The following is a 23,676-nucleotide window of genomic DNA, read 5'->3' as shown; positions in this document are numbered from 1 at the left end:
TCCGCCACCATTTTTAATCCCCCAGTTTATCTTCATTTTTCGTTGGAAGTAAATATAAGATATACACTCTGGGAAGCTAGTTCTCGTGGAAATGAAGTCACGAAGAGTTCTTCACATGTGCAGTATATTATGTTATCTTTCCTATCTGAGATATAAGGAAAGTGGGGGATATTCTGCATCCAGGCGCAGGAAAATAAGTAGTTACTTAAGGCCTCCTAATCCCTGTTTTTCCAGGCATGTTTGCCACCGTTGCTGGGATTTCTCAGCGGGCTCCTGTGCACTGGTCGGAGAACGTGATCGGGGCAGCTGTCTGCTTCCCCTATGTCCTGGCGCTCGACGATGCCTTCATCACAGTCCACAGCATGCTGGACCAGCAGCAGAAGCAGACCCTGCCCTTCAAGGAAGGCCACATTCTGCAGGACTTCGAAGGTACCAGTTTATGCAGAAATCTTAACAAAATTCCGTTATCACTTCTCTCGTGACATTTCCTCAGTAAATACTGCTCCAGGCCGTCAGGAACTGGGTTTATGCTGAGCATAGCAGGTATGGTGATGGTACAAGGTGATGGTAACACACATTCCGCACTTCGGGGCCCCAGGACAGTGGGGAGAGAGACATTTAAACAGTAGGCACAGCAGCTGAAGAGCCTGATAGAATGAAGTAAGGGGAGAGCAGAGGAGGAAGGATTTCCTAGAAATAACCGGGAGGGCTTCCTGAAGGAGGTGGTATTTGAGCCAAACCTTTAAGGGTGAAAAGGACTCAGCCAAGCACACGTGCTCTGAAAGAACCTTCAGGTAGAGAGCAAGGTGCATGCAAACCTGCACTTCAGGCCCCGGAAGCAGGCCAGTGGCTGTGGTGCCCGGCGTGGGAGGAGGATGGTGTCAGATGAGGAGACCAGGGCAGTCAGGGAGGGACTGCCTCTTCTGTGCAGTGGGGAGCCAGGGGGCGGGTTTATTTTACTTCTAAACTTTATTAGAACGTTTTTAAATGTACTGAAGAGCTGAGAGAAGACAAAGGAACCTCTGTGCACCGTCCACTTCGATGTAGCGCCTAACGTTGAAGGGAAGTGGAGGACCACACAGCGTTTAAACCGTAATGCTCCAGCCTGCCTCTCCTCAGAATCAGGGCACTTTCCTGCGTAACCACACCGCCCCTCCGCACCTTAGAGAGTGAGCTCCATGTCCTGCCTGTGTCAGATTCCCCAGGGTCCTAGAATGCCTGCTGTGGTCTTTTCTTCGGGCCAGGAACTAGTCCAGATTCCTGCGTTGTGTGTATCATTTAAGGATCTTAGCTCACCACACGTTGCCCTTCCGTTTTGAGATGCTGGGGATGTGAACTTCCTAGGACTCACCTGGCATGTTAAGCCCCTCAGCTTCCAGCTGGAGTCCTGGCACGGCCTCAGAGGACACATTTCACAGCGGTGTTCATGCCGTGTACCTCGGGTGCTGAGGTGGGCGGGTCGTGCACACTGAGGGGCTGTTGATGTGCCCACCCTAGGTGGGAGCAAGGGGGGCTTCCTGGGAACAGGGACTCCAGCACAGAGAGGGGACAGAGTCTCCTGAGTATGAGAAAAGCTAGTTTGGTTGTGAGGACAGAGGACAGATAATCGAGACGAGAGAGCAGAGCAGGAGGACCAGGGAGGGAGCCGCGGTGATGATCCAGGCCAGGAGACGAGGGCTGGCTGGGCTGCGGTGGGCAGGAGTGCAGGGGAGACAAGCTGACAGCAGCAAAGGCATGGCTGACCGGAACTCTCCTTGAGGCAGAAAGAGAAGCCGTGCCATTGCTTCCTGTGAACACGTAATAGCTCGCTTAACACGTGTCCCCAGGGTGCAGCAGAACCCACTTAACAGCTTTGTACTGGACCCTGGCTGGGTCACTCAATTGGTTGTAGCATCATCCCATGCATCAAAAGGTTGTGGGTTCAATTCCAGGTCAGGGCACATACCTAGTTTACGGGCTCGATCCCTGCTTGGGGCACCCACAGGAGGCAACTGATTGATGTTTCTCTTTCTCTCTCTCTAAAAATCAATAAGTATTTCCTCAAGTGAGGATTAAAAAAAATAAAGCTTTGTACTAGGAGCTGGTCTTGGATTGTAGTTGCACTCCTGGGTGGATGCCTGTGCAACGTCCCCCAGGTGAAATGGGGTGACATTGCTGGCCACGGTCAGGGTGACTCACAGCTGTGTGGGGGAGTGAGTAAGGTGGTGCCGAGATGTGGAGGTGTTTGTATGGCAGGTGAGTATGAAATACTATCTCATCGTTCAGAATGTCGTATTATAATCTTGTTTCCTGTAAAGTAACTAACACGAACAGAAAATAAAATTTTGAAAGTTTTATATGAGGTACATCATAATTCGGACTGACAATTTTCCATAACTGATCTCTATAACCTCATTGGACTGTATATTGTATATCTACTCAACTGGTTGTAAATTTATCAGCACTTTCAAATAAAAACAATGTAAAAAAGGATATTTTATACTTTGGAAATGGAGTGTTAAGAGTTTGGCCTTTGCTGACAGTTGAAAGTATGGGATGAAGAAGAGAGAGGCATTGTCATTTCTAGTTTCTATGGTGATTCTGTGTGGGAGAACGCCGATGAAATTGATCAGCTGGTCAGAGCGGGGTCAGTATGGGGAGCAGCGTGTTTTCTTGCCGGCAGTATGTCTTCCGCTTTCCAATTGGTTGACTTTCTTCCCAGGAAGAGTGATTGTCGCCACAAGTAAAGGAGTTTACATCTTGGTTCCCTTACCTCTGGAAAAACAAATACAGGATCTTCTAGCAAGCCGCAGAGTGGAGGAGGCGTTGGTTTTAGCAAAAGGAGCCCGGAGGAACATTCCGAAGGAGAAGTTTCAGGTCTGTAGCTCCTGATGGAGGAAGCATGCCTCCGGGGCGGTAAGCAGAAAGCATTCAGGGTTAGCCCCACACAGGAGCCCTTCCTGAGTGCCCACCGCTGGGGCGGAGTTCTCTTGCACGTCCCACTGTGCAGGTAGGAAACAGGTGCAGAGCCGCGCCCCGGGCAGCAGCCGCAGGACACCGCCGACAGCCAGGTCAGGCTGGGAGCCTCCGGCTTCCGTGCTTAGTACACAGAGCTGTGTTTCTGATCAACTTCCTTCCTCAGTGGCCTTCAAAGAAGAATCAGGGCATAATTCTGAAAACCAAGAGTAGCAGCAGGTTACTTTGTTTCCTCCTTCAGAATTTGTATTTGCTGGGATGGACTGAATTGTAAAAGTTTAGGTTTCTATTTTCTACAGGTTAACCATACTGATAGCTATCTAATACTGCAGGAATCCACCTAGTTAATTTCCTTAGGAGAAAACTCAATGCACTTAAGAAACGTGAGCTTTTGTAGAGTTGGTATGAATAAAGGTGATGTATATAATAATCACCAGTTGTTCTTATGTCTAATGAAGTCACATTCCCTAACAATTGCTGCTTGATCGGCTGTCAGGTCAGTTCAGGTTACGCTCTGGAGTCGGGAGAAAAAGAAATGTGATGTGGGTGCGTGTACATTCATGTGAATGTCTAAGTCATCGTTGAAAGGGCTCATGGACGTAGAGTAACCCTTCACAGCCCATGGCTCTGACTGCTGTGGAATGAGAGGATGCTTTATGCTGAAAAAGGTAGGTTCTGACAGCGAGAGGCAGGAAGTGTACTTAGTGGTTATGGGGTGTGAAGGCATAGAAAAGAAGGCATCTTTTCTATGTTTAAATAGTGATGAACTTTCATCCTCCTAATTTTTTAAAGTAAGACCTACCTATTAGCTCTCAGCAGGGGGCAGCAAAAGCAAAAGGAAGAAAGTGCCTGCTCAGGGCCTGCTGTGCTGAGCACCCTGCAGTGCTTTCCTTACACCGCCAGCCAGTGGCCCTGAGGAGCCCGTAGCCGGACCTGAGACCCTGCTGGGCTCCTCGCTCCTCTTGCCTGTGTATCAGGGACCCCTGAGCTGCCGCCTGCAGACAAGTTGGATGGCTGGACAGGCCGGTCCTGGGGTGCCCCTCCTTGTGCGCACACGCGCTGCACACACACACACACACACACACACACACGCGCACGCACATGTGCACACTTGAAGTTTGTAACATTTTCTTAAAGAGGCTCTCCTGGTTCTTTGTCTGCTTTTGCCTTTTCTCCTCTCTTCTTGCCACGAGTAGACATATGCAGTGAGTATTAAGAACATGACTAGCCGCCTTGCTCTCTGGTCCGATATCTCAGTCGACGTGTCCCCTCTCTAACATGCCCTCTGCCTTCTCCCTGTTGCTGCGAACACGCACAGCCCTGGGACCCTCAGCCCTTTCTCCGTGCCCGTCGTTGCAGCTGGTTGGTGTCAGCAGCCTCCTCGGGGTGCCTGCTCCATCCTCCATGCCACCCTGGCGCGATCTTTCTAAACTGCAGACCACATCCTGGCGTAAAATGCATCAGTGGGGGCCTCCTGCCGACAGTAAAGTCCACACCCTGCAGGTGCTTCAGATTGGCCCTGCCCGCTCCCCTCTCCTGCCCCCTCTGTCGCCCTGTGAAACGTGCCTGAACCACAGTCACCTCACAGGGTAGCGGACCTGGGGAACAGCGGTTGAGCCCTACAGTGTGAAAGCCCTCTGAGAGGCATTTTAAACATTTCCATCCTCAGAGCAGGTAAAACATAACCAGTACAGTCTGCAGAGACAGGAAGGCACGGCAGCTGGTGCGAGCAGAGCGCTGGGGCCTGTCTCCCCGTGCGGACCTGCCATGCCCCTGCCGCGCCCTCACACACCTCTTCCCCCCCTACTATACTGGAGCGACTTCCATGCGCTGTAAATTACTGTTTCGGTACCTCGCTGAAATATGCCTGTTCCTGAGCCTTCCCGGCTCCTGGGTAGACTCTTCTCTCTGGGTTTCCCACCTCTGCTCATCTCTGGGCTGAGCTACAAAGGAATGGGTCCGCGGGAGTCACAGCTGCCCCGATGGGATGGGTGTGGAGCAGAGGTGGTTGTTTAGGGGTAACCTCTCCTGAAGGGGCTGTGTTTTTAGGGTTAGATGTGACCCTTACCATAAGGTACATTACTTGCTTTAACGTTAGGATGCGTGCGGGCAAATGCTAGCCCAGGCTTAGAGAAACCGAAAGGGAGAGGAAGGAGCCAGGTGGTCAGGAGACTGGCTTCTCACCGTTCACCCCCTTCTCTTCATTTAAAGCAGGAACTGATCTTGCTCCACTGAGCGCTAGGGAGGGATTATCAGAAGTTTGACTGAGGGGCTGGGAGTAAAGGAGTATTTCTTCTAGAGATCCAAAGAGACAGAGAATGTGGCGCTTTAAGAAAGAGGCATCGAGGAGACAAAGGTGTGTGTCCAACGTTTCCTTGCTTTGTGTCGTGTGCTGTGGATGGTACTTCCGTCGAAGCTTCTGAGCGTGGCTCTGATAGCCGTCTTTCTTTCAGGGAATGTACAGGAGGATCCTGCAGCAGGCGGGCTTCATACACTTTGCACAACTGCAGTTCCTGGAAGCTAAAGAGCTCTTCAGGTAATTCGAGGTGCAGACAGCCCGACTTCCGAGGTCCCTCTGTGCTCGGCTCCATTCCACCTCGATGCTGCGGTGGGAGGTGCTGCCCTGGTTAGATGGTCCCCGTCCCCTGCACCCTCAGTCTTAGTTTAACTGTCTCGTCTCTTAGAGGGGGGGCTGATGCGGGCGTACAGGACGGGCGAGGGGAGTTTAAAGAGCGGGTTTGATAACGTGGAGGGTTTTTAGGGAAATACCATTGTTCGTGTTTCCTTTTCTCCAGAGGCTTCACAGGAAGCTATGAGTTTAGAGGGGTGGGCAACCTTTCTGACTTGAGGGCCACAATGGCTTCTTAAACTGGACCGGAGGGCCGGAACAAAAGCATGGATGGAGTGTTTGTGTGAACTAATATAAATTCAAAGTAAACATCATTACATAAAAGGGTACGGTCTTTTTTTTTTTTAGTTTTATTCATTTCAAACGGGCTGGATCCGGCCCGTGGGCCGTAGTTTGCCCACGGCTGGTTTAGAACAAGAGCAGGCAGTTCTGGGAGGACTTATGAAAACGATTCCCTAAAGACTATAAATGGCCCGTCATAGTTAGCTCGCTCAGGAAGTTGTGTTTCTCCTGGGAGGTTCCTGGCACCATGAGTAACCCTGTCTGTACCAGGGGCATCCACCCTCGCCCCTTGCCCGTTCCTGTCTCACCCGTTCTCCCCGCTGCCCTGCCCTCTCACACTGTGTGCCCAGCATGCTTTGCAGAAGATTAGGTGAAACCTGTACCGTCGTCTGAGTACCCACTAGCACATTGCCTATGAACAGCTTTCAGAATGCGGGGCTGGAGCAGAGCCTGCGGTGGGAGCCGCCACGGGCTGCGCTGGTCTGTGCAGCCTCCAGGCCTGCGCTCAGGAGGAGCCGTGCCTGCCGCCAGCGCCCTGCGCCACTCACTGCGGCTCTGATCGTGTCCCTGGTCCCCGATTAGTTGCAGAGAACAGACTGGCTAAAGAAGGGGTTCCCGTGTGAGCCTGGTGCCCGCTAACCGTTTACCTACAGAAGTTCTCCGCTGTTATCATCTGCGCCTGGATGATCACTAGCTTTGGGGTCGGGGAGGAGTCCTGGTCCCTGTGGGCTGACGCTCTCACTTACGCCTGGTCTTGTCCCCGCGGAATTGGCAGCCTCCTCACTGGGGTCTTCCGTCACGTCACAGGTTAATTTAAAATACAGGTGAAGGTCATGGTGCGCTCCTAGGAAAGTTTGCCGACTTTGTCAGAAGAAATGTGGGGCCTGCCCATGGTCAACACGGGCTTCTGTGCTTCCCACGTCAGCCTCTGTACCACTTACCTTTACAGCGACTGCCGCTCGCTTTTGTCAGCGAGGCCAGGGAAGTGCAGGTTTGAGGGGGACCCTCCTGGGACAGGCATGATTCTGCCTTCCCTTCCTGTGCCCTCGGCAGACCGTGCTAATAATACTCGTGATTTTTTCCTCACTCATCTGGGGCTGGTCCTCAGATTCCTTCTCCATTTGCTGCTAGAAGTTTGGAGCTGCCTCACATGGCCGGCGCCCGCACCTCGCACCCTCCCACTCTCCCACCCTCCCACAGCAGGTGTGTCCCACAGGCAGCTCTGACCCTGGGCCACGCCTGAGGCTTTGCTGGCATTGCTGCTGTTAGCACTGTGGGCAGAACTGGGGCGGAGGGAGGCGAGGGGAGAGGGAGCGAAGATGCGGTAGCGATGGGCGTTCCTGGAGGGCCTCCTGGGCCTTGCGAGGTGAGGACTGCTGGCCGCTTGAGTCCTCAGGAGTCCCTGGAAAGGGCCGTGGTGCTCGTGTCCCTGGTCCCAGGTGCCTGCTGAGGAAGCTGGAAGCTGGGGTCCCGCAGAGCCTGTAGAACGACCAGCAGCCGGGGAGAAAGCAGTGCGGGACGGCCCCACGCTGATGAGCGTGGTCTTTGTGTCGCTTTCTTTGCCCTGGGGCGCCGGGGAGCCACAGCCCGTGGTGTGCGGCTGTGTCAGAGTTTCACTGCAACACGCGTTGTGCGTCCTCTCTCTGGTCCCCTCCCTCTGTGTGAGATCAGGTGGTGGCGCTCGGCTCGGGGATGCTGTGCCTCGCGTGCAGTGAAGGCGGTCTCTGCCGTGGTGCGCCGCGTGCCCGCCCTCCAGTGCTGTTTGTGTGCCTACGTGCACTCTCTCTCTCTTTTTGCTTCATTTAGTTTGACACTGTAATTGCAGAAGCGGCCAGCTTGACGTCCGGGAGCTGATCTCTCTGTGCCCCTTCCTGTTGCCCACCTCCTCTTCATTCACGCGGTCTCACCCTCCTCTCCACGAGTACGCAGACCTGAACCAGCTGACCCAGGGCGACCAGGAGAAGGCGGCCAAGTGCAAGCGCTTCCTCGTGACCTACCTGGAAGAAGTGCGCAGCTCAGAGGTGGTCCACGGCTACAAGGAGGACGTGGACACGGCCCTGCTCAAGCTGTACGCCGAGGCCGGCCACGCCAGCCTGCTGGACCTCCTGGTCACCGAGAACGCCTGCCTGCTGGCCGACAGCGCTGCCTGGCTGGAGAAGCACAAACGGTGAGTGTGCTCCACGGCCCGGCTTCCTGCTTGACCTTCCTCCCGTGGGGAGGCTGCCGTGAAGCTGATGAAGCCAGTGGGTTTGAGTTGCCGAGGCCCTTCGAGGGGCTGCCCTGAAGTCCCAGTGACAGCCAGCGCCCCCCGGTGGCATCTTCCATGTGGAGCTAACCAGCCTGTATTAAGTGAAGTGGTCCTCAGGTTGCTCCTGTTCCAGGAAGGACTCGCCCGTGGAAGACACCATGTTTGTTGGCACAGTTAATAGCGCACGTTACCCACTGATGCCCGGTTTGAATAGATAGACAGACATCTGGATAAATAGATAAAAGGGGGCTTCTTGGTCTCGAGGGTAAGAGGTTATGGCTTAAAACTGTCTTCTTTACGGGCACGCGTTAGTAGGCGGCCACCCCAGGGCAGTTAATCCGAGGACACGGATTGGGTGCGGGTGGCAGCTTCCTCCTCCTGCGATGTCACATGGTTGAATCTTCTGGGCCTCACGAGTTTTTTCTTTAAAAGTGTTGGGTGACCCCCACGCTCCACTTGGCAATAAGGTTCTTTCTTGGTCTGTGGTTTTTGTTATGTCTTTGAAATGACAACCGCCCTGGTGAAATCTCACGGGGACTGGGTGGGTCCAGTGCTTGACCCTGTTCAGAGGCCAAGACAAGAGCCTGGTGGCTGGTCTCCACGTGGCGCTGCTCCCCCAGCTGTCCCTCCGATTCCTGAACGCATGTGGAGTGGAGTCATTTTGTTTAGGACCAGAAAATATGCTGACACCTCACGGTAGTGATGGGATGACAGGGTCCGGAGAGTCAGCCATATCCTGGGAGTTTGCTCTGTGTGGGAAGAAATCTGACACCTCCTGGGTCCCTTGCTCCAGTCCCCTGCTGGGGAGGAGGGGACCAGGAGCAGGACACAACCTGCAGAACTCGGAAGGGTGGTTGTGGCTCATTGCCCAGGCAATGCCAGTGTCGTTGCTAATCCTTTCTACTTGCTCAAGGTCACACAGTCATAAGTAATGCAGCCTGAATAGAAACTCATGTCCTTGAGCTCTGGTGGCCTCCCCCAGGACTTTCCCTGATGTTCTATTCTCTGTGATGCCTGGATCCTGCTGGTCTTTACTGCTGTTCATGTTCAAACTCCTTACTCCTTCTTGCAATAATAGTTCAGGTAGCAAACCTTCCAAATAGTCCTTTAATATTAGTTTAAAGTGGCTAACTGAAAATATATGAAATTATAGTAATATTTGAAGCAAATTGTAAAGAAATTTCAAACGTGATTTTCCATAGTAAAGTCATAGTTTTATTGTTCAGCTTATCTTAGACTTGAATGTGTGTTTTTTTGGAAATTGATAGGGCATAAATTTTTTATTTTAATCCTCACCTGATAATATGCTTAGAGGGAGAGAGACAGGAAGATTGATGTCAGAGAGAAACATTGATTGGTTGCCTCCTGTACATGCCCCAACCAGGGATGGAACCCACAGCCTGGGGATGTGCTCCGACCAGGAGTCGAACCTGCCCCCTTTTGGTGCCCAGGAGGACACTCCAACCATCTGCCACCAGCCAGGGTGCTGGGCGTGCATTTAACACCATAAGTAAATAAGCAGAAATGAGGACCTTGTTGTTGCTGAACTCTGAGTGGGGGAGAAGGCAGGGTGGGGTGTCACTGTGCGGGTGCCCCCACAGAAGGTGGGAGGGGCACTCACCACGTTGTTTTCTTGCAGGTATTTTGCACTGGGACTGCTCTACCACCATAATAACCAGGACGCGGCTGCAGTTCAGGTCAGTTCAAAAGCACGTTGGCATTATTGGGAAACCAGTCCGTGTGCCTTAGTGTTGCTTAAAAGTCATCACAAGTTGAGAGAGACCACTTTTGCCTGATCTACAAGCTTTTTTAAACAACAAGATGACTACTGTTTTTAGAGAGTGAATGTCTTGAGAATGTGGGCCAAGAATTTTTCCTTTGTCTTTACATCTCTTCATAAGAACATTATGAAGGCTGAGTTTTGTGAAATCTTAAGAAATAAAAATATGCTTTCTTATTGAGGCTTCAGACATTTGCTTTCACTACCTTATTAGAAAATTAATACTGGGAATAACAGTTTGTTTTATAATGCCCTGCTACTGTTAGTGAATTTATGATATTAATGACTGTTTATGACAGTAACGATTGCCAGAGAGCTGGTAAATTATGATCCCTGTGTCATCTGTGACAAAACTAAAACTGGTTGCCGGCCAGTGGTAGGGCGTCGACCTATGGACTGGGCGGTCATGTTTGGCTTCCCAGTTGGGGTACATGCCCGGGTTGCCGGCTCCATCCCCAGTGTGGGGTGTGCAGGAGGCAGCTGGTCAATGATTCTCTCTCATCGTTGATGTTTCTATTTCTCTGTTCCTCTTCCTTCTCTCTGAAATTGCAAAAATATTTAAAAACACACAAAACTGAAGATGGTCAAGGCAGGTTCAAACCACTGACCAGCGGTAGAGCTGGGGGTGGAACCAGACTGGCCGGATGCGGAGCCTGAATCAAGTGACCAAGCGTTAGTCTTGCATCTGGCAGCATCTGACTGACCGCTCTCACACTCTTGGGAGACCGTTCCCCTGTGGTAGTTGCCATCCACTGGGATTGCTGTGGTTTTTATTGAAAGGAAAGTCTTTTTTTTTTTTTTCCAATTATAGTTTACATTTAATATTGTTTTGTGTTAGTTTCAGGTGTACAGCATAGTGGTTAGACAATCCATATACTTTTAAAAAATTTTTTAGTGTTGAAAGTATTACATATGTGCCCTTTTTCCCCCATTGACCTCTCCCAGCCTATCCCTATCCCCCCAGCTCAGGCCTTCACCCCCCTATTATCTGTGTCCATTGGTTATGCTTATATGCATGCAAGTTCTTTGGTTGGTCTCTTACCTTCTGCCCCCCGCCTTCCCTCTAAGGCAGTGGTTCTCAACCTTCTGGCCCTTTAAATACAGTTCCTCATGTTGTGACCCAACCATAAAATTATTATTTTCGTTGCTACTTCATAACTGTAATGTTGCTACTGTTATGAATCGCAATGTAAATATCTGATATGCAGGATGGTCTTAGGCGACCCCTGTGAAAGGGTCGTTCGACCGCCAAAGGGGTCGTGACCCACAGGTTGAGAACCGCTGCTCTAAGGTTTGATGGCTGTTTAATGCTTCTATGTCTCTGGATCTGTTTTTGTTCATCAGTTTATGTTGTTCATTATAATCCACAAATGAGTGTGAGAGCATGTGATACTTATCTTTCTCTGACTGGCTTATTTCACTTAGCTTAATGCTCTCCAGGTCCATCCATGCCGTTGGAAATGGTAGGAGTTCCTTCCTTTTTACATAAGCGTAGTATCCCATCGTGTAGATGTACCACAGTTTTCTAATCCATTTGTCTGCTGATGGGCGCTTAGGCTGTTTTTAAATCTTAGCTATGGTGAATTGTGCTGCTATGAACAGAGGGGTGCGCCTGTTCTGACTGGTGTTTCTGATTTCTTGGGGTGTATTCCTGGAAGTGGGATCATGGGTCAGACGGGAGTTCCATGTTTAGTTTTTTGAGCCCTCCATACTGTCTTCCACAGAGGCTGCACCGGTCCCAGTCCCAGGCCCGTGGGCTGCTTTGTGTCACAGTCTCCTCGTGGGCCTTTTCTGTGCTTTGTGAGCAGCCACGACCACCAGCACCACTCAGCAAGCTGAGGCAGCTTCCTGACTTTGGCAAAGGCACACTCACATTTGCTTAAACTATGTGGCAACATCATTGCAGAACAGGCTGAGAGAGAAAAATGGTTCCCACCAGCAGGCACCCCATGGCTGAGAGTAGATTTGAGTGTCAAAGATAAATTTTTATTTTTTGCATCACATAATTACATAAGAATCATAGCTTGCCCTAATCGGTTTGGCTCAGTGGCTAGAGCGTCGGCCTGCGGACTGAAGGGTCCCAGGTTCAATTCTGGTCAAGGGCATGTACCGTGGTTGTGGGCACATCCCCAGTAGGGTGTGTGCAAGAGGCAGCTGGTCGATGTTTCTCTCTCATCGATGTTTCTAACTCTCTATCCCTCTCCCTTCCTTTCTGTAAAAAATCAATAAAATATATTTTTAAAAAAGAATTATAGCTTGATATACATGTAATAATATTAGCAGAGGTATATATAGAGATTTACAAAATTGAAATAATATGAAAAAATCTCACTATATGACAGACAACCACTATGTTTTTAAAGTGACACGTTTTAGTGTGTGTGTGATCAGAGTATTTGGTTTAGGGAACTCAGTGTTGAAGAAACTCGTGCCATAAAATATGTTGCTGCACCGATCGTCAGACTCAGCCGCTGCTGCCTGCCCGTGTCTGGGGCTTCTGGCTGGTGGTGTGGCCCGCAGTGCGGCGCGGGGGAGGGTGCGGAGGCACCTCGGGCAGCGGGCAGTGCCGCGGCGGGCAACGGCCCCTCTGCCCTGACGCCGCCCCTGCTGGGCTCAACGGCAAGCTTCACTTCACGGCAGGAAGTTCTGCAAGAAATGGCAGAGGCCTCTCATTACAGCCTGTCCCGAGGCCTTGTGCAAAGGCTGTCGGACACTAGGGGACAGAATCAGAGCGTTTGAAAGGACAGTGTCTGTCACAGTAGGATAAAGACTTTAGGTGAGGAATTCCTGGAGAAGGTGGAGACAGCCTGGCCAGCGGTCCTGGGTGACTTCGGAGCTGAGCTGTCAGTGACCGCGTTGTTTTTGTGCAGAACCTTGCTGGACACACCCACCTCTCCCACACAGCGCGTGTGTGACCTGTGTCGCTGACGTCCCTAAGGAGGGGGGAGTAGGACAGGTGTTCTTGATTGCCTGCGCCATGTCTTCTACATTTCTTTATTTCTCCGAGAAAAAGTTAAATTTGACTTAAGCACTGAAAATTTGTCCGCCTGCTTTTAAGTATTAAAAGGCCAAAAAAGTAAGCGTGTGCCCTTTCTCAGCCGCTTCTAGCAGGTACGTAAGCTTTTGTTTCTTCTCGTTGCTCCTGCCAGTTGTGGGTGAACATCGTGAACGGGGAGATTGACGACCCCACGCGCACAGACCTGTACGACTACGTGGTGGACTTCCTCACCCACAGCCCGGACCACGCGCTGGTGTGGAAGCACGCCGACTGGGCCTTGCAGAAAAGTGAGGAGGTTTGTGCTTCGTAAATGCATTCGGGGGGTGGGGCTGGGGTGGTGAAAACAGACAAAGCCTTGATTCGGGTGGGTAAGCAAGCTGCGCTTTGAGCTGTGTCCACGTCCTTTGCTCCCCTTTACAAGCCCCTGCGCACCTGGCGTCCCAGCGTTTCAGTGCTTTTGGAGACGCGCCGTTCAGCACCCTGTCTGGGGCGGGCCACGCTAGAGACGCGGCAGCATAGCCAGCCCCATTCTTAGCATCTTCTGCAAAACCCCACCCAACTGAGGCTGGCGGCCGTGTGGTCCGTGGACGGGAGCAGGATCCGATGGCTGCTGCAGGCTGGGTGCCGGGCCTGGGCCACGCCAGGCGAACCGCTGCCCTGTCTCTGCTCCCGCTGCCGTGATGCGGGGTCGTGGGTCTGGAGGGAGGAGGGCAGCATGAGCAGGACTGGCCCATCGCAGAGGCTGACCAAGGATGTCAGTGGTCAGTGAGAGAGCACTGGGGCCCCAGAGGGGACGGCGTGCTCGGGGCGGGGCCAGAATCCCGAGGGCAGGCCCAAGGCGCCTGGGGAAGCATTCAGTTCTCGCCGCTGAGAGCGCCTGCGCGGCCTCGCTCCCTCCGGAGACAGCGGCAGCTTTCTGATGCGGGCCTGGCCACAGGTGCCCTTCTGGGATGTGGGTCGCCCGTGCCCTCCCTGGTGCTAACTGGAGTCGGCCGTGTGCTCCGTGGACGTTTCCCGCCCTCTGTACTCTGCGCCGGCACGCGCAGCACCACGCGCCGACCTGCCCACGCCGCTGGCAGCCTGGTGCCGCTGCAGTGGGCACTCTCCCGCTGCCACGAGGCGGTCACGGCGCTCGGGCTCTGGGTGCTCCCTGACCCGGCACCGGTCCCTCACATGTGTCACCTCCTTTAAACAAGGAGACGGCCCCCAGTGGGCGCCTCAGGATGGGAGCCCGGGCTCCGAGAGCTCTGAACGTCCCTGAGGCGCTGCAGTTGGCAGAGCCGAGCTGCGCTGTTCCGCCGACGGGCTTTGTGGCGTGCGAGCGTGTGCGGAAGAGTGCACACAGTGCCCGGGGCAGGGCAGGCTGGGTTTACTTCCCTGCGTGCCGTCAGCACGTCCGCAGAGCACGGAATTGCACCGTGGGCCCTGGGAGACTGGCCAGAGGCGGCCGGGACACTGGGTGCTCCATAAGCGGTGTCAGCGTCAGGAGAACGGGCCGCTGGGTGGGCAGCACTTCAGACCCTTCCCCTTCCTAGTCAGCCAGTGACCGTCCTGGTTTGGGATGACCTTAATATCACAAAATTTTGCTTTATGGGTTGTTTCCAATAAATGTTTCGTTCTTTAACTTCTGGCCCTTTGAAGGGAATGGCCAGGCCGTGAGGAGGGCCGGGCCGGCAGCCTCTGCTCCGTCTGCGAGCTGCCTGTGCACTGCTCCCGGAGCCCGTGGCTTCACCCAGAGCGCGGACCGCGGTGCCCGGGACACGGTGAGAAGGGGCCTGTGCACAGCAAGCACTCAGGCGCGCTCTCCCCTCAGGTTGGAGTTCAGGTTTTCACCAAGAGGCCTTTGGAGGAGCAGCAGGACGGTTTCAATCCAGACGATGTGCTCACTCGCCTTAAGAAATACCCCAACGCCCTCGTGCGCTACCTGGAACACCTGGTTATGGACAGGAACCTGCAGGTGAGCCCCGCGAAGTGGATCAGTGTGCCGGTGGCAGCATCCCGCTCTAAGCGACGGATTCCACACTAAGACTTGGTGGCAGGTGGTCCTCGTGTAGCGTTTTTTGTGCCCTGGCTGCCCAGCTGTGCTGCTGGTGGTCGGCAGGAGCTGGCGGTCGGCAGGAGCTGGCGGTTGTGAAAGAGGCGGGAGGAGTAAGTAGCTTCTTACCCTCATCTCATGTCCATTCTGCTCGTACTTTCCTTCTCTACTCCTTCCTTGTTGATTTTCTTAAAGGAAATGAGGGAAGCTGTACCTCTTTGGAGAATATCTACATCCTGTGGCCCTTCTCAAAATGAGAAGTAGCCCTTTTATAGTTTCCCTGTAAGTTTTTTATTTATTTATTTATTTTTATTGATTTCAGAGAGGAAGGAAGAGGGAGAGAGAGATAGAAATATCAATGATGAGAGAGAATCACTGATCGGCTGCCTCCTGCACGTCACCCACTGGGGATCGAGTCCACAACCCGGGCATGTGTCCCCGACTGGAACCGAACCTGGGACGTTTCAGTCTGCAGGCCGAGGCTCTACCCACCGAGCCAGACCAGCCAGGGCCCCGTGGATTTTAAATTCGCCTTCTCTGCGTTGTGGTTTCTGAGAGGGTTTTGACCAGCCAGCGTGTTGTGCATTGTCCTTGCGAATCCGCCAGGTCCCCTCGGCACCGCGGGCCGGGCACCCAGTCTCCCCCGCGCGAACTCGCGTGTGCTTGGCCCGTTTCCTGCAGAGGGAAGAGTACCACACGCACTTGGCCCTCCTCTACCTGGACGCGGTGCTGCAGCGGACGCCCGGCGCCAGCGGCTCGGGGGCCGAGGTGACGGAGACCCAGGCGAAGCTGCGACGCCTGCTGCAGAAGTCCGACCTGTACCGAGTCCAGTTCCTGATGGGTGAGGCGAGCTCGTGGTCACTCCACGGTAACCCTGCGGGTGGCGGGAGAGGGCAAGGCTTCGGCATCGCTCCCGTGTTCCGTGGACGATCCCTTGAGCCTTTAAGGCACAAAGCCAGCCCCGCTGGAGGGGCTGTAGTCTCCACAGACAACCAGTGAGGACCCTGCTGCGCTCGGGAGCCGGGCCAGGTCCCTGCGCACTCTGACCCCCAGCTCTCCCTCGGCCGGTCCGTGCAGAGCGTGTTTGATGCCTCTGTGTAAAGACCCTCATGTAACGTCAGCTGATTCGTGATACGTGCTCGGGACACGGTGAGAAGGGGCCTGTGCACAGCAGGCACTCAGGCGTGCTCTCCCCTCAGGTTGGAGTTCAGGTTTTCACCAAGAGGCCTCCTGGGAGGCACCAGCCTTCCTGTGCTGCCAGCGTAGCCGTGTCCAGCCCTGAGCTTGGGCCGTTTTAAACGCTGAAACCACCTACAGGAGCACAGCAGTGCTGCACTGGGAGCTGAGTGGACCGTGATAAGCACACGTGTGTGCCCAGTGAGAGCCGAGCGTCGCTTTGCTTCACCTGTCGCTGGCTCACCCATTAGGCCACGCTGGGCGAGGCCACAGATGCCTCAGAAGCACCACAAGTATTGCTTTTGGAGTTACAAATAGATGCTGGTGAGGAGGCACATACAGAATCTGCCAACACTGGGGACTGACTATGTGTAGCCCAGGCATAGGTCACAACGCTCAGCACGCAGTGTGACGTTTATTTGCTGACCTTTATAGCAGAGGAATGTGAAGCTCAGAGCAGGTGCCCAGGGGCCGAGCTCGCCAGCCCCACAGCAGGCGTTCCAAGCCAACACTGGCCCCAGCCCGCACTTGACATTCAGCCGGTCGCCCACAGCCACCGCCCGTTATGATTGGTCAGTGCCCGTGCGATCATGTTTGTTGAGCATTTTCACTGCCCCCTGACTTATGTCCTACTTTATGCTGTCCAGATCCCTTCATAACAACTTCATGCTACTCGCAGTTTGTCGATGGGTGTTCTTATCCCGCCACCCTTGTGGAGCATGCGTAGTGTCAGACATGCACAGAGGGTGGAGGGTGGTGTGGCTGGGTTCCTGTCCTCGTAACCGAGGGTCAGGTGAGGCCGTGGAAGCTCCACGTGGGGCCCAGGGAGTAGCAGGCCAGACCTCGGGTGTTGGGCTGGGAGCCGCCCCGAGGCGGCCCTGTTCTGGCAGTCAGAAGGTAAGCCTGGGAGCTTGCAGGAAGTGGGTGTCCCCAAGACTGGAACAGCACTGCCACTCAGACGACTGCTGCCCCCTGGGAGTCAGGTGACCAGGGGTGTCACTGGGGCACGTAGCATAGTAGTTCCTGCCAAGCCCACCCATGGGGGGAGAGTCAAGCATGAATGAGATGGCAGACATGAAGGTGTAGGTCGCTTCCAGACCTTTTCGTCACCGTCTTTGTGCCTCTCCCGTCCCATACGGTGGCGTCCACTTAGGAGTGATGTGTTCAGGGTCTGTGAGGACAGCTGGTGCCTGTGCAGCCTGTGCCTGGTGCCGTCGGTGGCCTGTGGATGAGCCAGCCCTTTGCTACAGGACTGGTGGTGTCTGCCTTGTGCATCAGGCCTGGATGTGGCCAAACTTCAGATGCAAAAGGCCTGTAATTGGAATAATCCTTGGTCCCTGGAGAGGTGGTCCTCAGAACACCCCTGCCCAGTGGGAGAGACCTTACGTTATCGTCCTGGCTGGCAGGGGAGCGGGCAGCAAAGGGACGTCACTGAGGAGAGCATCCCACCAACGGCAGCCGGCCCCTGTGCTCCTCTGCTGGTGCCGTCTACTTATCAGCCGGACATTTACATTGTGAGACAAACAGGAAAATCTTTAGGCCGAGCATGTCAAACTCAAAGGCTCACACGGGCCAAATAAACAAGGCTTAAGTGTATGCGGGCCGCAAAAAACAAAAGCTTCAATTTTCATAGAAACATAGGTTTATTTCGATAGAGACATGCTGAATACAAAGGGCTGAAATAAATGAGTATCATTAACAAAATAATAGAACATTTTAATAAAAATTAATATTTTTTCTTGCACATTAACTTACCAAACTGAATAACTGCACGAATTAATAAGCGTAACGCAAATAAACCTATTTTTCTTATTCTCCGAAATCAAAATATTTCCTGTTGCGCACACCAAACAAGTCAGTCCAAGACTAACGATGTGGCCACCTGCTGCTAAAATATTCGCTGCTAGTGTTAGTGGAGAGAAATGGTGCGCCTGTGCATAAGGTGCGTAAGGGAAATGAATGCAACACGATTATAGCAATCAGTCATTAGCGAACGTTGTAGTTCGTTATTAATAATTATGTGTAACAGGATAGTGTAAAAATTAAGTTACGAGTTTTTTACTAAAACTTTTCTTATGTACCGTTATATTGGCTGGGCCACATGCGGCCCGTGGGCTACAAGTTTGACATGCTTGCTTTAGGCCCGTGGTTGGCAAACCGCGGCTTGCGAGCCACATGCGGCTCTTTGGCCCCTTGAGTGTGGCTGTTCCACAAAGTACCACGTGCGGGCACGCACATACAGTGCGATTGAAACTTTGTGGCCCATACGCAGAAGTCGGTATTTTGTGGAAGAGCCGGTATTTTGTGGGAGAGCCACACTCAAGGGGCCAAAGAGCCACATGTGGCTCGCAAGCCGCAGTTTGCCGACCACTGCTTTAGGCTGATGTAGACATGGATTTTAGCAATGTGAACCCATATGCCTTTGCATGGAATAGAGTTCAAATTAGAAGAAAGGGGTTTGGCCAACTGTATGATGAGAGGTGACGTTATCTGCGATGCTTTTCTGCATTAGTCAAGAGGCGCTCACTGGACAGGGGGTCCTGTGGGCTGGTTGGAGGCCCCAGGCTGGCACGCAGGCCTCCCGGGCCTTCTGAGACCAGGGTCATGTGTTTCGTTCAGTCTCTAAGCTCTGAGCAAATCTGTATTCTGCGACCTGCCTGTCCTTCGAGAGGTAGCACGTGTCTTTGGCGTTGTGACACCAGATGCAAAGCGTGGACACGGACGCCGCTCACATGGTCTGGGCGGGGCGTAGGAGCGGCCAGGCGCCAGCTTGGCCTCCCGCTGTTCTGACCCTGGTTCTGCCCACAGAGAGAGTGCGGGGCGCCGGCCTGCCCATGGAGAGGGCCATCCTGCACGGGAAGCTGGAGGAGCACGAGCAGGCCCTGCGCACCCTGGCCCTCGAGCTGGGGGACTTCCCTGCGGCCGAGGACTACTGTGCCTGGCGCTCTGCGGGCAGGGAGCCCGCCTACCGACGGCGGCTCTTCCACACGCTGCTGGCCCTGTACCTGGGCCCGGGCCCCAGCCCTCCCGCCCCCGCCCCCGCCTCCACGGAGCTGGCTGTGGCCGCCGTGGACCTCCTGAACCGCCACGCCGCGGAGTTTGACGCTGCCCAGGTTCTGCAGCTGCTGCCGGGCACCTGGTCGGTGCAGCTGCTCTGCCCGTTCCTGATGGGCGCCGTGCGGGACAGCACCCACACCAGGAGGACCGCGCAGGTGGCGCTCGGCCTGGCCACGTCGGAGAACCTGATCTACAAGCACGACCAGGTGAGAGCCGGGCGCCTCCGGACGCGGGTGTTGTGTGGCGTGCGTTTTGCCTGGGGAATATTCTGTCAGTGTTTTCTCTGCAGCGTCCGTCTGCATTCCGCTCGGAGAGGCCTGTGCGGAGTGTGTTTTCTCCCTTTCTGAGACGATGGTCAGGAAGGCAGGTGCACGTTGTGCGCCCGGCGCTTTTCCGCACTTGTCATCATGGCATCACTTCCTCGTCACAGCATTTGAATGCAGTGCTGCTATTACCTCCGTTCACAGGAGGGAAAGCTGAGGCACAGAGCAGTCAGTCAGTGGAAGAGCCAGGCATGCACCCCAGCCCCTCAGAGCGCCACATCTTGTCCCTGTCACTCAGCTCGGGCTGCCCTAGCAGATGCCCCCTCGTGTTAGACAGCAGCGCTGGTTTCTCACGTTACCAGGGCTGGTAGTAAAGAAGCGTGGCCGGCAGAGTTCCTGCCTGGTGCGGACTCCCTGCCTGGTGTGGCGCTCCCTGTGTCCTCTCGCAGCAGAGCAGCTCTGGCCTCTCCCTCTTCTGACGGCCCTACTCCCGTCCTGGGCGCCCACCATGGCCTCGTCTGACCTTAGCACCTGCCACAGGCCCCACCTCCAAACACCATCACATTAGGAATTAGGGCTCCAGTGTATGAATTGGGGGCACAATTCAGTCTGCAGCAGCCCCCCACCTCCCCTCCCTTTGGAGACCCCTCCGTGGGAGGAGCGGTCTCCCCGGAGCAGGAGCCAGCCTGTCCCCCTTGGAAGCGTCATTGGCTCCCGGGAGAGGTCAGTGCCTGGAAGATTCCGTCTCACCTCTTCGACCCGTCACAGCTCGCCAGGACATGTGGCACCCCCCAGGGTGACACGCTCTCCACATGTATGGCCTTCATTCCTGCCTTTCTCTCTGCCGGGGTGATCTCACCTGTCCCTTCGTATCTGGGGACCACCTGCAGGAAACCCGGCCAGGTGGTGCCCTGGTGGAACCTTCACACCCCTCAGCCGGTTAACCATTCTGAGCACGCCTTTCGTAATTGCTTGGTTCCTTGAGAGCAGGACGTCATTTATGATCTCAGTATTTATGATCTCTAGAGCCAAGCCAGGCGTCCCGAGGGCATTGAATAAATGTCGGAGGACTGATGACACTAACGTGTCCAAGGTGAACTCACCAAGTTGCTGCTCAGCCTCCAGCCAGCTGCCGTGTGGCCGCAGGGAACTGTGCAGAAAGGCTCTTAGCTGGCGATGGCGTCACAGCTCAGGCTTGTTAGTACCTTAAGGAAAGAAAATCTGTCCTAGGACGTCAGGCATGTGCCACTAGCCAGCCGTGTGGCTTTGACCAGGTGCCCTGTTTGCGCCTTCCTCTGCTTGTTTGTCGGTGAGCGGCCCCGGGAAGCGAGGGTGGGGCGGCCTCATCCAGCTCTAAGGGCACCACGGTAAGCAGGCCTCGCCGGAGTGCGCCCGAGCTCACAGAGCGTCCGAGGGGCCATCTCGGTGGGATGCCTCCGCCAGACAAGCACCAGTGATGTTTGTAAAATAAGGAAGGGGTTTCGAGGCTCTTTGTGCTTCCCCAGTTACCGAGGCTGTGTTTGTTATTTTCACTTCTAATACTGTGTTTCAGGAAGTTGATATTACAGCAGTGCTCACAGTAACAGTGGTCCCTGGGGTCAGGCGCGTCTGACAGACTAAACAGCAACATGTGAGAACCTGTCTTTGTTTTCGCAGATGAAGCTGAAAAGAAGCTCCTTCCGGCTCTCAGACACACAGCTGTGCCAGGTGTGCCACAGTCCCTTCTGCGAGCCAGTGTTTGTTAGATACCCAACCGGTGACCTCGTCCACACCCACTGTGCTGCCAGCAGACACACGAACCCCAGCGCCCCCCGCCCCGGCGCTCGGACTTGAAGGGGCCCCCTGGGCGCCAGGGGGACCTCGAGTTCTTCGCACACCAAGCCTGCCCAGTGCAAGGAGCAGAACGCGGCGGCGCTGTGCCAGCCAAGACAGAGGCGACGTCTTGGTGCCCGGGAGGCTCCGTCAGTGTGAAACAAGTTCTCTTCCCTGCTGACCAATCGCATTGAATGTAAACAGGAAACCCACAAGGAGAGACGTGCTCGTTCGCCCGCCCAGACACACGGTTGTCCACTTGGACGGATACGTGAGCCTTCCGGGCGCACCCCCACAGGCTGGCGCCCACGCCACGTCAGGCACACACCTGCCCAGACAGTGGCTTCAGGTGGCAGCAGGTGACCTCTCCCGCCCGGCGAGTGGCCAGGCAGGGTCCTGTGCGGCAGGTTTCACGTCGCACTTCTCCCGCGTGGTGCGTGCTCCGTCCACGGCACAGTGGCTGCTTCCCGATGACCTCAGGGCTCTGCTCTTGCCCTTGGCATTGGCTGGCCTGGGAGGTGTGTCCGTCCCCTCCTGCTTCCCTTCTGGCTTCTAGCAAGTGAACACCACTACGAAACTGATGACGGCCGAGAGAGGGGCTGCCTGCCCGTCTGGACCACGGCAGAGACGGGGAACCGTGGGGACAGGGCCCATGTGTGCTGGCCTGAAACTCCACGGCCAATGTGCTTGACTAAACGTTTTTATTTGAAGTTATATTATCTTTGTAATATTTCTCTCATTTAGAAAATCATCTGTCGTATTTGTTAGGGATGTTTTTCTTGTTAAATGTACCTCCTATTGAATCCTTGGGAAGTTAAAAGGGAAACAATGAGCACAAACCGAGCGTTTTTCCGGCGAGGCCGGCTTCCCCTCACTCTCAGCTGGGCAGGCATGGGCGGTGCTGCCGTTGCCCGTGGGGAGGTGGCGCCCTCCCTGCAGGTCATGCCACACCCTTAGAGGAAGCCCAGCCCACTGCCTTACCTCCAGCACTTTACATGCCTGCTCTGAGGTCTCCTGCTCACAGGGAAATGAATGCCTGTCGGTCCCAGACTGCGTATGCGTTCTGTGGTTACTGCACTGCCCTCTCGGATTTCTTCATTTTGATGATTGATTCTGTTAGGAATGAACAATAAAGACACTGTACCCCATGCAAGGCTTGCAAGCAAGCATCAGCGTCTGTGAGAAAGAAGAGAACCTGGAACACGCCCTCCCTCAGCCTCAGCCTTACGGAGGGGGATGAAGAGCCCACTACAGTCTTTAAAAACGTCTTCTGCACTAGCAGTGGTCAGCGTTCCTTTTCCTTTGTGATGCCAACTGGGCCAAGAAGGCAAAGGCATCCGCGCTTTCTTTCCTAACTAAGTCTCGGTGAGCTCAACAAGAGGTAATGAAGGAATTCTGCCTGCGACGCAGCCATGAGCTGTTGCTCAGGGTGGACACAAAGCCCAGCCAGGAGCCGCCCTGCGGAGGGCTTGCAGAATCACCATATTACTGTGCATATCACCGTTCAACTTGTGTGCTTGGATTTACTCCTCGAAGAACGGGCGACTAGTCCATGCAATATGCACTTTGCAAAGCACTGTTTCTACTCAGAATGGGTAAAATCTTGAAAACGTCTTGTGATTGCTCATTTCTAACTTGGGGCCACTCGTCTCTTTTTTCCCTGCACATTGATCAATACTTAGAAATGTGTTTTTTTTTCCTTTAGAATAATGGGAATTGGAGTTGAACAGTTTTCCAGCTCTCACAGATCCTCGAAGACAGGCAGAATTCTGTGACACTGCAGAATCGTCTCCTGTGTTCAAAACCTTTCTCTAATCTTTCTCAAACTCCCACAGGCTCTTTTCTCCAATCATATTTTGAAAAGAAATACATGTTCTTTCGACAGGGCTGCTGCACTGTGACCGTGCTGTTGGACAGAGCAATTGGGAGCACCACTCGGCCCCTTTTCCCTCTAGGTTCTGTTAGCCATTCTAGTTAAAACAGCATGAACTGAACTCGGTTGTCATTTTATGTTCTGTGGGCAAGACTGTCTAATTTTATGGCCTGTGTATCTGCTGTTGCCTGTCGAGAATTAACGGGGGGTGTAGGCTGTGCGGCACGGGCCTGGCTCAGCCTGGGAAGCTGTGCTGGAGGGAGGGGCCTCGGTCACACCATCGAGCGATGCCTGTCACACAGCTGGGTAGCCCTTGCTTTCTGCTTGCTCCCCTATGGAAACCATTGTCCTTGCAACTCTATCCTTTGCCCCTGGTTGGGTCCCAAATACACAAGATGTACAAATGTAAACTTGATTTTATTAAAATTCTTTTAATTCTTTGTCCTTTCTGTAGTTATTTTTTAAAAAAATAAAATTCTCTTGATAAAGGGAGGGTGTCCACTCACCCGGTGGTGCCTAGCCTACGGAGTTCCAGAGCTCACGCCTCCATGCCTGCGGCTCCTCCTGG

The 23,676-nt window shown here is 54.0% G+C and overlaps 1 protein-coding gene across 1 annotated transcript in view; it reads left to right on the top strand.

The window, feature by feature from the left end:
- The window catches only part of TGFBRAP1 (transforming growth factor beta receptor associated protein 1), a gene marked incomplete at its 5' end in the record, with an annotated part of 38,193 nt that extends 14,645 nt beyond the window's left edge, over positions 1-23,548 (top strand). Inside the window, 10 exons of the mRNA XM_081100865.1 lie at positions 235-429; positions 2,702-2,856; positions 5,409-5,491; positions 7,692-8,033; positions 9,754-9,811; positions 13,044-13,187; positions 14,706-14,849; positions 15,609-15,768; positions 18,912-19,366; positions 21,080-23,548. Coding sequence (XP_080956991.1) covers positions 235-429; positions 2,702-2,856; positions 5,409-5,491; positions 7,692-8,033; positions 9,754-9,811; positions 13,044-13,187; positions 14,706-14,849; positions 15,609-15,768; positions 18,912-19,366; positions 21,080-21,256 — 1,913 coding nt within the window. The 3' untranslated portion in view covers positions 21,257-23,548. The remainder of the gene's footprint in view (positions 1-234; positions 430-2,701; positions 2,857-5,408; positions 5,492-7,691; positions 8,034-9,753; positions 9,812-13,043; positions 13,188-14,705; positions 14,850-15,608; positions 15,769-18,911; positions 19,367-21,079) is intronic.
- Positions 23,549-23,676: the final 128 nt, after the last annotated feature.

This window comes from Myotis nattereri (assembly GCF_964212035.1).
Source record: "Myotis nattereri genome assembly, chromosome: 10".
Taxonomy (NCBI): domain Eukaryota; kingdom Metazoa; phylum Chordata; class Mammalia; order Chiroptera; family Vespertilionidae; genus Myotis; species Myotis nattereri.
This window is presented reverse-complemented; position numbering and strand designations above follow the sequence as displayed.